Consider the following 12,953-nt stretch of genomic DNA (forward strand, 5'->3'; position numbering starts at 1 on the left):
TTTCAGCTTCCCCGATCCGTCTATCCGCTGACCTCTATTGAGGTAGAATCGGGAAGCTTTGGTGCACATTAGACATCCGGCTCTGCGGAAATCAGCAGATTCTACTGACGATGATCTGATTGTGTATATGGGCTTCATAGGGGACTCAAAAACCCAGGATTTTTGGGGGGAAGGGTCATTACATTTTCATGCGTGTCCGTCGGTGAGGGGGTCTCATTGAACACCTGTTTTCTTTGTGCTGTGCAGATCACATTCGACAATAAAGCACATAGTGGACGTATTAAGGTATATTTGGATAGTGATGTTGGCATCGAGGAATGCAGAGACTGGCACGTGTCTGGATCCTGTAAGTACACGCCTATTTCATTACTGGCATCTGAATCCATTATAAGTGACATAATGTTTCCCTGGCTGTAGATTATATACATATATATTTTTAAAGCCCCCTCCAGCATGCAAGCAAATGCAGTTATCAGGAGAGAGCATCAGAAAATCTGTTCAGCTTTTTTGCAGTACATTGACCATAGACTAACATGACTATTAGGGTAGTTTCAGGCAGGTGGAGTATTTTTGCAGCAAGTATGCTCTAAAACGTGCAGTTTGGGTGCAGATTTGCTGATCAAGACTTCCCTGCATAAAATGAAAAAGTAAATGGTTTTCAAATCCTCAATTGCAGCTTTTGATAAATCGTTAACCATACTGTACGTTGCGTGTGGATTTTTACTTTTCCCCATTGTAGTCAGTAGTGAGAATCCGCATATATTGCTCAACAAAAATTGACACGCTGCTAATTTTTAAGCGTACCTGAGTTTTCAAAAAAATTGCATAATGGCTGTGCTGCGCTTCATCACTGTGAAGGAACAGGGTTTTTTGGGGCTTCCTTAATGTCTTTTGCGGCCATGATCCCCTATTTAGCTGCACAGCTAGATCGATTTCTCTCACAAGCAGGGGGCATCTCCCTTTTGTGGAATCTACCAGCACTGTACTGCTGTGACACTTTCGCTTACTTCCCGCTATATTTGTTTTCAGCTCCAGAGCTTACAGAACAGATAAGGAGGGGGAATTCACACTCGCAGACAGAGAAAGCTCCTGTATATTCAGAAGCTGTGTAGAAGCAGTTCTTTTTTATCAGGCTCAGGATCTCAGCTAGCTCTGACATGCCCCCGTATTCTGTGTATCTGTTACTACATCACTCTGAGTTAGGCCTCATGCACACAACCGTAAGCGGCCCGTGCAGTCCGCAATATAGGGGCACCGGCCATGTGCGCACCATATCACGTATGCGACCCATTCCCATCCAATCTGGAAGATACGGTGCGGTTTGGAACAGAGGCACAGATTGGAATCCCACTGAAGCACTACTTTTTTGCGGTGCGGACCGTCGGATGTGGATCACAGAACCCATTCAAGTGAATTGGTCTGCGGCCACACGGTCCACAGCATGGGCATGGCTGCCACACGGTCATGTGCATGAGGCCTTATGCGGTGATGCCTTGTAGCTCAGTAATGGGGCAGATTTACCATTCAGAACTCTGGGAATATTGGGTGGATACTTATTTTGTAATGGTGTTCATATTGTGCCATCCACTTATTATATGGCAGCGCTCTATAAAAAAAGATTATTATTATTATTATACAGTCGTATGTGTAACCACATTCTCCATGTGCAGGATTTCCCAGTATGATTTGGCCATTTGCATTCCACGACATGCATTTCCAGTGCACTTGATTTTTATTTTTTAACCCTTCTTCAATAAAAAAATAATTGGTGTGTTTCTCCTCTTTTATAGTGCAGAAGAATACCCACTACATGATGATTTTCGATGCATTAGTCATCCTGACCTGCATATCATCCTTAAGTCTCTGTATTCGATCGGTGGTCCGAGGCATTCACCTTCAGAGAGTAAGTGTTTGGATGCAGCCATTCATTAGTCACTTCAGTTTATAGTCCTTTGAATGCACAAAAGTCACCAAATAAGTAAAAGGTTAGCTTTTTTTTACATGGTGGCGCTGTTGCATTGTTTTCTATGGAAATAAGTTATGGTAAAGAATAGAACTGCAAGTGAAAAAAAAAACTTTAATAATCCCAGTTTCTTAGGGTTTACACCAACAGATTATCTGACAGATTTTCTGGCCTATTACATATGTTCTGTTCTTATACACACCGACTATTGGTCTAATTGGACAGATATTGGTCAGATAATCTGTTGGTGTAATACAAACCTTAAGCTATTGTTGTATAAAGAGATTGCTACAGAGATGATCACCACTCACATTCATCCTTGTCCCCAGTGAGGCTTGCAATCTACAGTAGATCCCTTATCTCACGCGGAGAACGTACAACCTCCATCCATACCCTTTTTATGAGGCAACTCTGATCCCGCGGTCATGTTTCTCTACTCCACCAGCCTCTTGCAGATGCTCATTTCTAATCAACTTGAAATCTCTGCATCATATTTTGGGCTCATGTGAGTGTTTTGTGGACTGCAAACAGCGGTTGTACTGGCCGCGTGCACTAAGTATGTGCACATGAGCGTATGTGCCCCGTGCCCATGCTGCGGACCGCAAATAGCGGTCTGCAATGCACGGGTACTGGCCAAGTGCACGCTGTTTGCGGACCCATTGACTTGAATAGGGTCCGCAATCTGGAAGATACGGAGCGGAGGCACTACGGATCACTTCTGTGGGATTTCAGTCCGTTCCTCTGCACTGCAAACAGTGCGGAACATATGTTGCCGTCACAAACCCATTGAAGTGAATGGGTCCGCAAGCAGCGTGCACTTGGCCAGTACCCGTGCATTTGAGACCGCTATTTGCGGTCCGCAGCATGGGCACGGAGCACACACGCTCGTGTGCATGAGCCCTATATTTTTTATATACAAAGGTATACTACTCCCATTTATTGAGCTCAGTACTAGCTGTATAAATCCATATGCAGCTCCCCCTAGTGTTGGCTGCATGCAGTCAGAATTCTAAAATTCATCTAGTCAAAAACAGAGCTCCTCTATACAGATGTATGATGAAAGCTGCCCCAACATTTTGCAACTTAAGATTGAATATCAGATATGAATGTAAAGCAGAAATAACCTCTGGATTTAGAGTGGTTGTCTAGAGTTAGTCAAGCGTGGGTTGTGTCTGGTATATTTTTTTTTAAAGAAGTCAGCCATGTTTCTAAATCTAGGCAACTGTTTTAAGCTCTTTACCAGTCTGAGAAATGACTGAATAGACTTTAAAACAACTTAAAGGGATTTTCTGTTGATAGGTCATCCATACCAGATCGGTGAGGGTCCAACACCCGACACCCCCACTGATCATCTGTTTCCACTAAACACTAGACCGTGGACAGATGGCTCCATCCATTGTATAGTCTCCAGCGCCGCCAGCTGATCTGTGGGTGTTAGGCTACTTTCACACTTGCGTTGTTTGATTCCGGCAGGCAGGAAATCAAAGGATCCTGATCAGTCAGAAAAAAGCCTGATCAGTCAGAAAAATGCATTGCAATACCGGATCCGTTTTTCCGGTGTCATCAGGCAAAAACGGATCCGTTTTTTTTGTTTGTTTTTGTTTTCATTTTTAAAGGTTGTGAATGCCGGATCCGGCATTCAGGCAAGTCTTCAGTTTTTTTCGCAGGAGATAAAACCGTAACATGCTACACTTTTCTCTTTTGCCTGATCAGTCAAAAAGACTGAACTGAAGACGTCCTGATGCATCCTGAACGGATTACTCTCTATTCAGAATGCATGGGGATATGCCTGATCAGTTATTTTCCGGTATAGAGCCCCTGTGACGGAACTCTATGCCGGAAAAGAATAACGCTAATGTGAAAGTAGCCTAAGACCCCACCCATCTAAATAAGTCATTAATTTTTAAGTCCTAAAAAACCCGTTTAAAGGATTGTACACATTAAAAGAAAATGTCCCCCTCCCCAAGCACCACCACTCTATTTTTCCCCATCGATACAGCCATGATGTCATACTCTGGACATCACTGAGGCCAATCACTGGCAAATGACAGCTGAGGCCATTGATTGACTGCAGCAGTGTGCAGCCAGACACCGCCGGCGGGGAGGGTCTGAGCACCCTTGGTGGGTAAAATAGGTAAGTGTGCTACTTTACGATCAATCCTGCCCGGGGGAACATTTTTATTACTCAGACAATCCCTTTAAGAGAAGAAGGATTTATACAGTTTTTATACGTTTTTTACTGAAGTTCCTCTTTGATCTTACCTGTATCCTAGGAATATGTCAGCTTCATCCAACAACGATTCTCAAAGATGGTGCCCTGGTCGGACCGGTTGGAGTTTATCAATGGCTGGTACATCTTAATCATTGTGAGCGATATGCTGTCCATCGTGGGCTCCATCCTGAAGATGGAGATCCAGTCAAAGGTAAGTGTCTGTATTAACCACACCTTGATAGGTGTCTAGAAGTCTAGTAAGCGTCTTGTACCACTGTACAGCTTCTCCATTACTCCATTCCCAGCTTCTCCATTACTCAGTTGAGAGCTTTTTTGTTACTCAGGTGATTTTTAGGGGCTTCTTTATCCCACAGAAGAATTTTATGACATTTTAGAACATGTCCTACCTCTAATTAGTGTGGGTTCACCTGCTGGAAGTTGCACCACTTCTGTAGGGCTGGTCATCCAACAACATATGGCCACCTAACTTGCCATGGTGGCCATTTTTTCTTGTAAATTATACTCGACATAAGGATGGTTTCACACGCAGATTTTTTCTTAAACCTCTACAGTTTTTGTTTTTTGAGCCACAGCTAGAGTTGGATCCAGTAGGAGTAGACGTGTAAGCCCTTCCTTCTGAATCCGCTTATGGCCCAAAAACTGCCACAAAATAAAGCTTTTTTCCATAAAATGTTATATGTGAAACCACCGTGATGCTGTCATATAGCTCCCATATAACTATAATTACTTACCAAATAATGCCACCCTATGCTGCGGTACAATACGGTGTGGCTTCTGTTTGCTCCTAGGTTTCACGTTTCAAGGCCCCATGCACACGACCGTGTCTTTTTTCTCGAGACCGTATGAACGCACCACAAAAGATAGGATGTGTCCTGTCTTTGGCCGCAACATGTGGACTGTAGTGGGTCTGCACCGCGTTGTGACGTGCACACAGCCTTTGTCCATGTTTTGCGGATCTGCAGTTTGCGGTACGCAAAAGGGACATGGTCATGTGAATGGGGCCTAATTTTGGAACGTGTGATTAGTTGTCATTAGACAGAACTTTTTGAACAAAGTCCTCTACTGATGTAGAAAGCATCATCTGTACAGACGACACGCTGCTCCATTTTTACTACGTTCTCCACCGTTGGCATAGAGCACGGTTCTAATATTCTTCTAGTGCACCATCTATATTTTTGGCGCTTGCTACATCTGTATAAGAAGCCTCAATCGGTGAAACAGAACTCGCTTAATGACCTTCACAACACTATTGTGACCGGAGCAAAAACATTCTACTGGATACCACTGTGCATCTAGTCCAGTTTTCCTGTAGGTAAACCGTGCAGAAATGAAAATGTCCTTTTAAAATTGCAAAACCTCTTTTCTCTGTTTATCCGTGGTATGATGTGGTTTCAGGTGGGCAGCACAGCTTGTACATGTACTTACCGGTCACCCGATTAAGGCTAATGACTGTCATTATCATCACAATTCGCTGCATGACTGGCCCTCTCGCCTGTTATTATCCATCTGTACATAGTGTCCATTACCAAAATGCTGTCCTTCCATCTGCTCTGTAATCACTTAAATTACAATGATAAAAAAATAAATAAAATGTTGCTGATTTGTGTCTACGGCGCCTGTGCAGACCTCTGTGTTTCCGTAGTTGCCTCTGCGAGGTCTGATCCTGCGGTCACACTCCGCTCCCTCCGCTTCCTCGCTTGGAGTTGATACGTTGCAGATTTTTCTTCCGGATTATGTGGATGGATTTCCGTCGTTTGTTACCAAATCTCATCCACATGCTGCTAAAAAAAAAAAAAAAAAAAGTACGGAATTTGCGCACACAAATTGACCCGTGGGGCAGATTTTAAATCTGCAGCATGTCAGCTGTGAATTTCATCCTTTGCATTGTCTAGGGTGAAATTAATGGCAAATCTGCAGCTAAAATCCATGTCCGTAGGATATTATATCTCCTTATGGGGAGTGCCTAATTGGCGTGAGGAGTTTTATAGGCCAGGCAATGCTGAGAAGAGGGTATGCAAATCACCTCTTAGTTCACGCCAATTGGATGCTCTCCGTAAGGAGCTATACTGTATTATCTCCCAAATCCTGACCTAGGCCTCTCACCCATTTAAGCCAGCACTCTCTGCTCTGCACTGATGAGGGCCAATCACCCCTAAACAGCTGTCTGCAGATGAGGTGCTGGCTTAGTTATTACCCAAGTCATGTCTCAAAGCATGTTTTAAAAAGTCAAACAATGACTTGTAAGATAGCTGCCTTACATCTGGGAGCATTAAGGGCAGAGCTTGCTAACAGCTGATTTGCATACCCTCTTCCCAGAATTCCAGAGGAGCATTGCCTGGCCAATAAGACTCCTCACGCAATCAGGCGCTCTTCATAAGGAAATATAGTATCCCCCGAATCCTAACCTAGGCCTCTCACCCAGTTAAGCTAGTACTCTCTGCTCTGCACTGATGAGGGCCAATCACCCCTAAACAGCTGTCTGCAGATGAGGTGCTGGCTTAGTTATTATCCAAGTCATGTCTCAAAGCTTTTTTAAAAAAAGTAGAACATTAATAGCTGCCTTACATCTGGTGGCATCAGAGGCAGAGCTTGTTAAGCGCTGATTTGCAGAATCCATGTGTAACTCATAGCAGATTTTGCCACAGATTTGCAGCAAAATCTACAGCATATTTTTCTTCTCAGCTTGTGCCCAATGAAATCTGTATACATTTGGTAAAGTATATGTAAAATCATGATGAGTACATCTATCTCCAACAGAGTCTGACAAGCTATGACGTCTGCAGCATTCTTCTGGGAACATCTACCATGTTCGTCTGGCTCGGTGTCCTTCGATACTTGGGACTTTTCGAAAAATACAATGTAAGACCTGACTGTTCCATTTGATTATAGCAAAATTTCCGAATGGAAATATTTCAATTGATTTAATGTCTACGGGTGCTGGTAAACCCTCTCCCAAAGTCTGCTCTTGGATGAAAACATACTTTGGATTACTTTTAAAGGGGTTTTTCAGGATCCTGATATTGATAGGTCCTTAATATGCAATTGGCCAAGGTCAGACACCCTGCACCCACACTGATCAGCTGTCCTCTGCAACCTCCATCGCTGGAACTAGCACTGTGAATGGAGAGGGAACCACAGCTCCATTCAAAGTATAGTGGCCATGCTGGGGTACTGCAGCTCAGCTCCCATTGAAGTGAATGGGAACTGAGTTGCAGTAACTGGGTTAAAGTGCTGCATAAGACTCTTTACTATTAATGATATACATATACTGGTATATCAACGGCTACCACTTGGTTCCTGCCCATATGAGTAGGGTGTCTATTCACAGTTTGCCATCTCGATATAACCAGTGAACCAAAATACTGCACTTAAGTGCTCAAATACTCCACACAGGACTGGGCCAGAGTCGTATATGAAGTGTGGGGGCATCATGTACTGTAATCCCTCCACAATACTATGAGACGCCCGCAAATAGAATTCCCTTCCAAGCACCAAGGCCTTATCATGCTTTACACTTTGTCACCTCGATGACCGAACAGGTAGCTAAACATACATATCCATAAGGCGGCGCACTATGCTTTAGGACACCCTAAACTCGGAGGAGGAGCCGGTTCTCTCCCAGAACTCCCACGAGGGTAAATCCCTCTAAACACACATTTTAGCAGCGGGGTTACCTTTGACTGTGTTAGACCTGCTTGTGACTTACCACTTGGTCCCCCTTGTGTATCAAAAATACAATACAATGCCTAGGCTTTCTAAGCTAACACAAGGTAACATAAGAAACATTAATATTGACGCCCTCAGAGGCAGTCCATATGAGCAATAAAGTAAGGACGCTAGCTATCTGGCTAACTACATAAGTTTACCAAAGTCCATTTAAAAGTTCACAATTGGTCACATTGTTGTACCCATAACATAGTCAATACAATGGTCTAAGGTGCTTAAACATTGCTGAAATTTTAAAAGGTTAGTGCAAAAATACAGTGCAAATGTAAAACTCAATCAAATTCGTATTAGACTTTTCCTTAAGTGCTTGGCTTGTCAAGTGCACCAAACTAGAACAAATAGTGCAAAAGTCATTTGTAATCCACATAAAGTAATAGTCAATAAGAACCTTTTTTTTGCAAAGGGGGCTCCCCTTAACCTGAGAAGGGGGGGAAAAAAAGCAATTGGGCACAGACGTGCGCAACTTGGGAATATTTTGCAGATGGGGGAGTCCTAACAAACATGTCCATCCAGATGAGGGCCAAACCATGGGCAACAAACAAACAAAATAGCCAACACGTCCAAGTAGTCCAAGATGTGGCTCTGGTTAGTCCTTGATTATTCTGGCTTGATCTTTAGGAAAGAAACTCATTATAGGAGGTATCTGAAGTCCTCCCCGCTGCTGCTGAAGGACATAACATGGCGCTCCTGCCTCTTTTATGCCAAACTTGCGGCCATTGTATTGACCGAGTGGTTACGTTGGCGGCAGCCACATTTTCCTTGTAAGTGCCGGAACCTCCTGCTGGGGCAGGGGAGCTCAGAATCTCCAGCTGTAGGAGCTGTGGCCATGGAATCTCCAACGGTGGTGATGGAGCCTAGGAACCTCTTGCTGCAGCGGACGCCATCTTCCATGTTAGCTGGTAGTTGACCACCGTCGGGTTGTAGGAAAACACAGTAGTGGACAGGCATCCCAGCTGGACAGTTGGCGGTGGGGGCAAACCCGGGATCAGAAGCTCCGGCTGAGGCTTCTGTTGGAAGCGGAGGGCTCCCTCCGCGGTCTCCTGGAGGCAGCGCACACGGCCTGAGACGGCTGGATCCTCCTGCCAGCACTCAGCTACTGGCAACAGGACAAGAGGTTTGGATAGGAAGGTCACCCGGTGGCAAACGGTGTACTCCACATAATTCCCCGTGTATAAGCTGTGACGGGCCTTGGGCAGGTAGGGGCGTTTCACAGACCTGCATCCCACGAATAGTTCCTCACCGCTCTCATCGTCCCTCTGCACCGCTCCAGCTTCGGATCCCCCGGCCGTGGGTGGTCCAGGACGTGGATCACCCAGTCCTCAATGCTTTTTTTGTACTCCCACATGGTCTGGGCATTCGCTATCACCTCCGACACGAACATCAGATTCAAGTTGCAGAATGAACCGCTCTTCCTGGGCGGTGCAGTGGACACTCCATCTGCCTCCATCACAACATCCGGCACGGCAGACGCCTCGGACCTTCTCTCCTGGTTCTACTGTACTTGCCAGAGCGTCACTTCTTGCATGGCAGCCTGCACTTCGGGCTTGTCGCCCCACACTATTTCATCCCAGTTGGGCCGCAGAGGTCACGCCATTTTCTCTTCCTCTCGCTGGCAGGAGCAAGTTTGTAGGAGAGGAAGAGTCTTCACTCTCGGCAATTGCACTGGGCAGTTCCCAGTGGGCAGGGCTGTCGCTTCCCTCCCTTTGCTGGGCGTTTCCCTGTTTTTCCGCTCTTGAGGTACAAGAATAACATACGCCATCACTGGCAAAGATGGCGGAATAACCCCTCGGTAGCCAGCGGGGGTTCTCTGACAATTCTGTAGGCCTTGTAGCTTAGAGGTACGCAAGTAAACCCTGTTCATGACACCAAAATTGCAACGGGTGCCTCCCCCTAGGGCCCTCTATATAACGCATCCCATGTGTAGGAAATGCCGACTGGTATTTTGCGGCCTAAAATGTCTCTTTATGTGTGTCACGGTGCTCCTACCTGGATACCGCTGGACCCCAGGCTTTGTCTCCGAAGCAATAAATAAAGGGAAAAATTGAGGGATTAAGGAAGAACTTGATTCCAGATCTTGAGATGAAGTTTAATGGTAGCTTTACTTGAGTAGATGTTGTTCCAAAGCAGATTTCAGCCTTTATCATGGTTCCAGCAGGCTTTAGCATTAAAATGGCAGGCAAACTCAACTCTGTATGTGTATCTGACTCTACTGTCCTGACAAGCTTAATTAGTGTCTTTGCTTTCTTTGTGATGCTGTGCTTTACTCTTTGATTTGGGCTTATGTTCGGCCAAGGGATGAAGTAGAATCCGGTGAGTTCCAATGTGGAGTCCCTACCAGCACACACACTAGCACTAGAACCAGTTCTAACTGGTCCCCACCCTTCCTCCAGGAAATAGGACTCGCCCACTTCTCTCCAGAGGGGGGTTAGAATGGAATGGTTAGCTCCATTCTACATAATTACAACTCTGCTGGGTTTGCTGCCACCTGCTGGTGACCCAGGAATATTACATGTTATAAACAGTTGCAAACATTATTGAAGATGCACATTATGGAGAGGACCTGAAAAATTATGCATAGATGACTTTATGTTAGAGCATTAAGGACAGTCGCAGGGTGTAGGAGTGGCAACACCACTCGGGGGTGTTACACATGCGCGGCCTCCTTCCATTCATTTGGCTCAGTTATTTTCCACACCTCTATAGAAATGAATGAAGGGGTGGCTGCGCCTGCGCTGTGTGCTATCCATTTATTTCTATGGGACTTCCAAAAATAGCCAAGTGCGCCTCTCGGCTATTTTCAGCACTCCCCTAGAAATGAATGGAGGGCAGCCGCGCATGCGCAGTGTGCTCCTGTTCACTTTGACGCTCTGTTCTAGAAATAGGTGCGGGTCCCAGAGGTATAACCCGCAGCTATCTGACATTGGTGGCATATCCTAGTGAAAAGCCACCAATGGTGGAGGTGAGACAACCTCTTTGAGCTCTTAATATTATCTATTATTTTATTATATTTATATAGCACGGACATATTCTGCAGCGCAGTACACCTACTATCATCACTCACATCGGTACCTGTCCCCATTTAAAATCTAAATTCACCTTTCAGTATGATTTTATTGTGTGAGAGGAAAGGGGACATTGAAGGGGAGAACAGATTCCTAACCACTGAGCCACCATGCTGCTCCACCTCGAGGTGCTAGTATGTGGTTGTCAGGTCATATGTTTGGAAAACCATTAAATCCCATTATGTTCCACAGATGCTGATCCTGACGCTGAGGCTAGCGCTTCCGAACGTCATTCGGTTTTCTTGCTGTGCAGCCATCATATATCTAGGATATTGTTTTTGTGGCTGGATCGTATTGGGACCTTACCACACCAAGGTAATTTACCAGCAGGTCTGCCTTTGGCCATCCCTTACCCAGAATTCTGTTAACCTGAGCGCTTTTTCTTCTGCTTCAGTTCAGGTCCCTGAACATGGTGTCAGAATGCCTCTTCTCCCTAATTAACGGAGACGACATGTTCGCCACGTTTTCCATCATGCAGCAGAAAAGCTTTCTGGTCTGGGTGTTCAGCAGGGTGTATCTGTACTCCTTCATCGGCCTCTTTATATATATGGTCCTCAGTTTGTTCATTGCGCTCATAACGGACACGTATGACACCATCAAGGTGGGTGGCATTCTGCATTCCTTAAAAGGTTTATCCTACAATTAATGTAAAAAAATGAATATCAAACATCATATAGTACATGACAGCCTCTTCCTAACAAAGCTAGAACCAGCCCTGAACCTCCCATGGATCCAGAGATTTGTTCAATTGTTCTGGTTGTCACCTCAGGGATGTGGCTTTATCAGAAGGGCATGGCCTTTCTGCCGCAGCTCACTCCCTATCACAGCTCAGGGGCGAGTCCTTTTTGCCGCAGCTCACTCCCTATCACAGCTCAGGGACGAGTCCTTTTTGCCGCAGCTCACTCCCTATCACAGCTCAGGGGTCGAATCCTTTTTGCCGCAGCTCACTCCCTATCACAGCTCAGGGGCGAGTCCTTTTTGCCGCAGCTCACTCCCTATCACAGCTCAGGGGCGAGTCCTTTTTGCCGCAGCTCACTCCCTATCACAGCTCAGGGGTCGAATCCTTTTTGCCGCAGCTCACTCCCTATCACAGCTCAGGGGCGAGTCCTTTTTGCCGCAGCTCACTCCCTATCACAGCTCAGGGGCGAGTCCTTTTTGCCGCAGCTCACTCCCTTTAACTGTCATAGCTTCTAACAGCAGATACAGCTAAGGATGGAACTGAGCATGTGCGACCACCTCAGCAATGTTACTAAGGTGGTCAGAGAAATAAGAAAAAGAAAAAACAGCAGGTGGTGCTATACAGATATATTTTATTATTTTCTTAATAGATTTCCCCATTTACTATAACGTTCAGTTTCCCTGCAGGAAAATGAAGTATTACACCGTGCCCATTCATCCCTTTCATGCTACCTCATATTTATGTATATTATACAGCTTCATTATCCTCACTCCTTGAAAGGTGTAACATTTTAATTTTCCTCTTCTATAGAATTACCAAAAAGACGGCTTTCCAGAGTCCGACCTTCGAAGGTTTGTGTCAGAGTGCAGGGATTTACCAACGTCTGGACGTTACAGAGACGTTGAGGAGACCACTCTTTCACTGTTCTGCTGCTGTAAACGGTGAGGATTTCTTATACAGGGAAAAATAGTAGAAAAAAAAAATGATAGTTTGTTGCTTCCATCAGTATACGCTCAAACTAGTGATGAGTGAATCAAATGTATTCAAAAATCAGCCTCCTTGAGCAGAGATTGTCTGGCCTCGCTACTCGAGAGACTCCCCCTCTCCCCCTTGATGGACAGGGACGGACATCTCGCCTGGCCCCATCAATGTTGCTCCGAGTCACGGCTCAAGCGCAGATGCCGACTGCATGTGCCGCTCACCTCTGGGCACACCTGGAAGTGGAGCCGCGCATGCACAGTTGGCCTCTGCACTGCTCAGGTAGAAGCAGCAGATCCTGTGCGCTTGAGC

General features: G+C 45.5%; 1 protein-coding gene across 3 annotated transcripts in view; it reads left to right on the plus strand.

Moving 5' to 3' along the window:
• The window catches only part of MCOLN3 (mucolipin TRP cation channel 3), a 34,659-nt gene that overhangs the window by 19,805 nt on the left and 1,901 nt on the right, over positions 1 to 12,953 (plus strand). For 2 of the 3 annotated variants that reach the window (XM_044300635.1, XM_044300634.1), the window contains exons 7-13: positions 247 to 346; positions 1,791 to 1,903; positions 4,237 to 4,386; positions 6,954 to 7,055; positions 11,177 to 11,299; positions 11,379 to 11,585; positions 12,474 to 12,604. In XM_044300635.1, coding sequence (XP_044156570.1) covers positions 247 to 346; positions 1,791 to 1,903; positions 4,237 to 4,386; positions 6,954 to 7,055; positions 11,177 to 11,299; positions 11,379 to 11,585; positions 12,474 to 12,604 — 926 coding nt within the window. Of the gene's footprint in view, positions 1 to 246; positions 347 to 1,790; positions 1,904 to 4,236; positions 4,387 to 6,953; positions 7,056 to 11,176; positions 11,300 to 11,378; positions 11,586 to 12,473; positions 12,609 to 12,953 lie in introns of those variants that run through there. The other variant, XM_044300636.1, reaches the window with a different exon arrangement.

This window comes from Bufo gargarizans, chromosome 7 (genome assembly GCF_014858855.1).
Source record: "Bufo gargarizans isolate SCDJY-AF-19 chromosome 7, ASM1485885v1, whole genome shotgun sequence".
Lineage (NCBI taxonomy): Eukaryota > Metazoa > Chordata > Amphibia > Anura > Bufonidae > Bufo > Bufo gargarizans.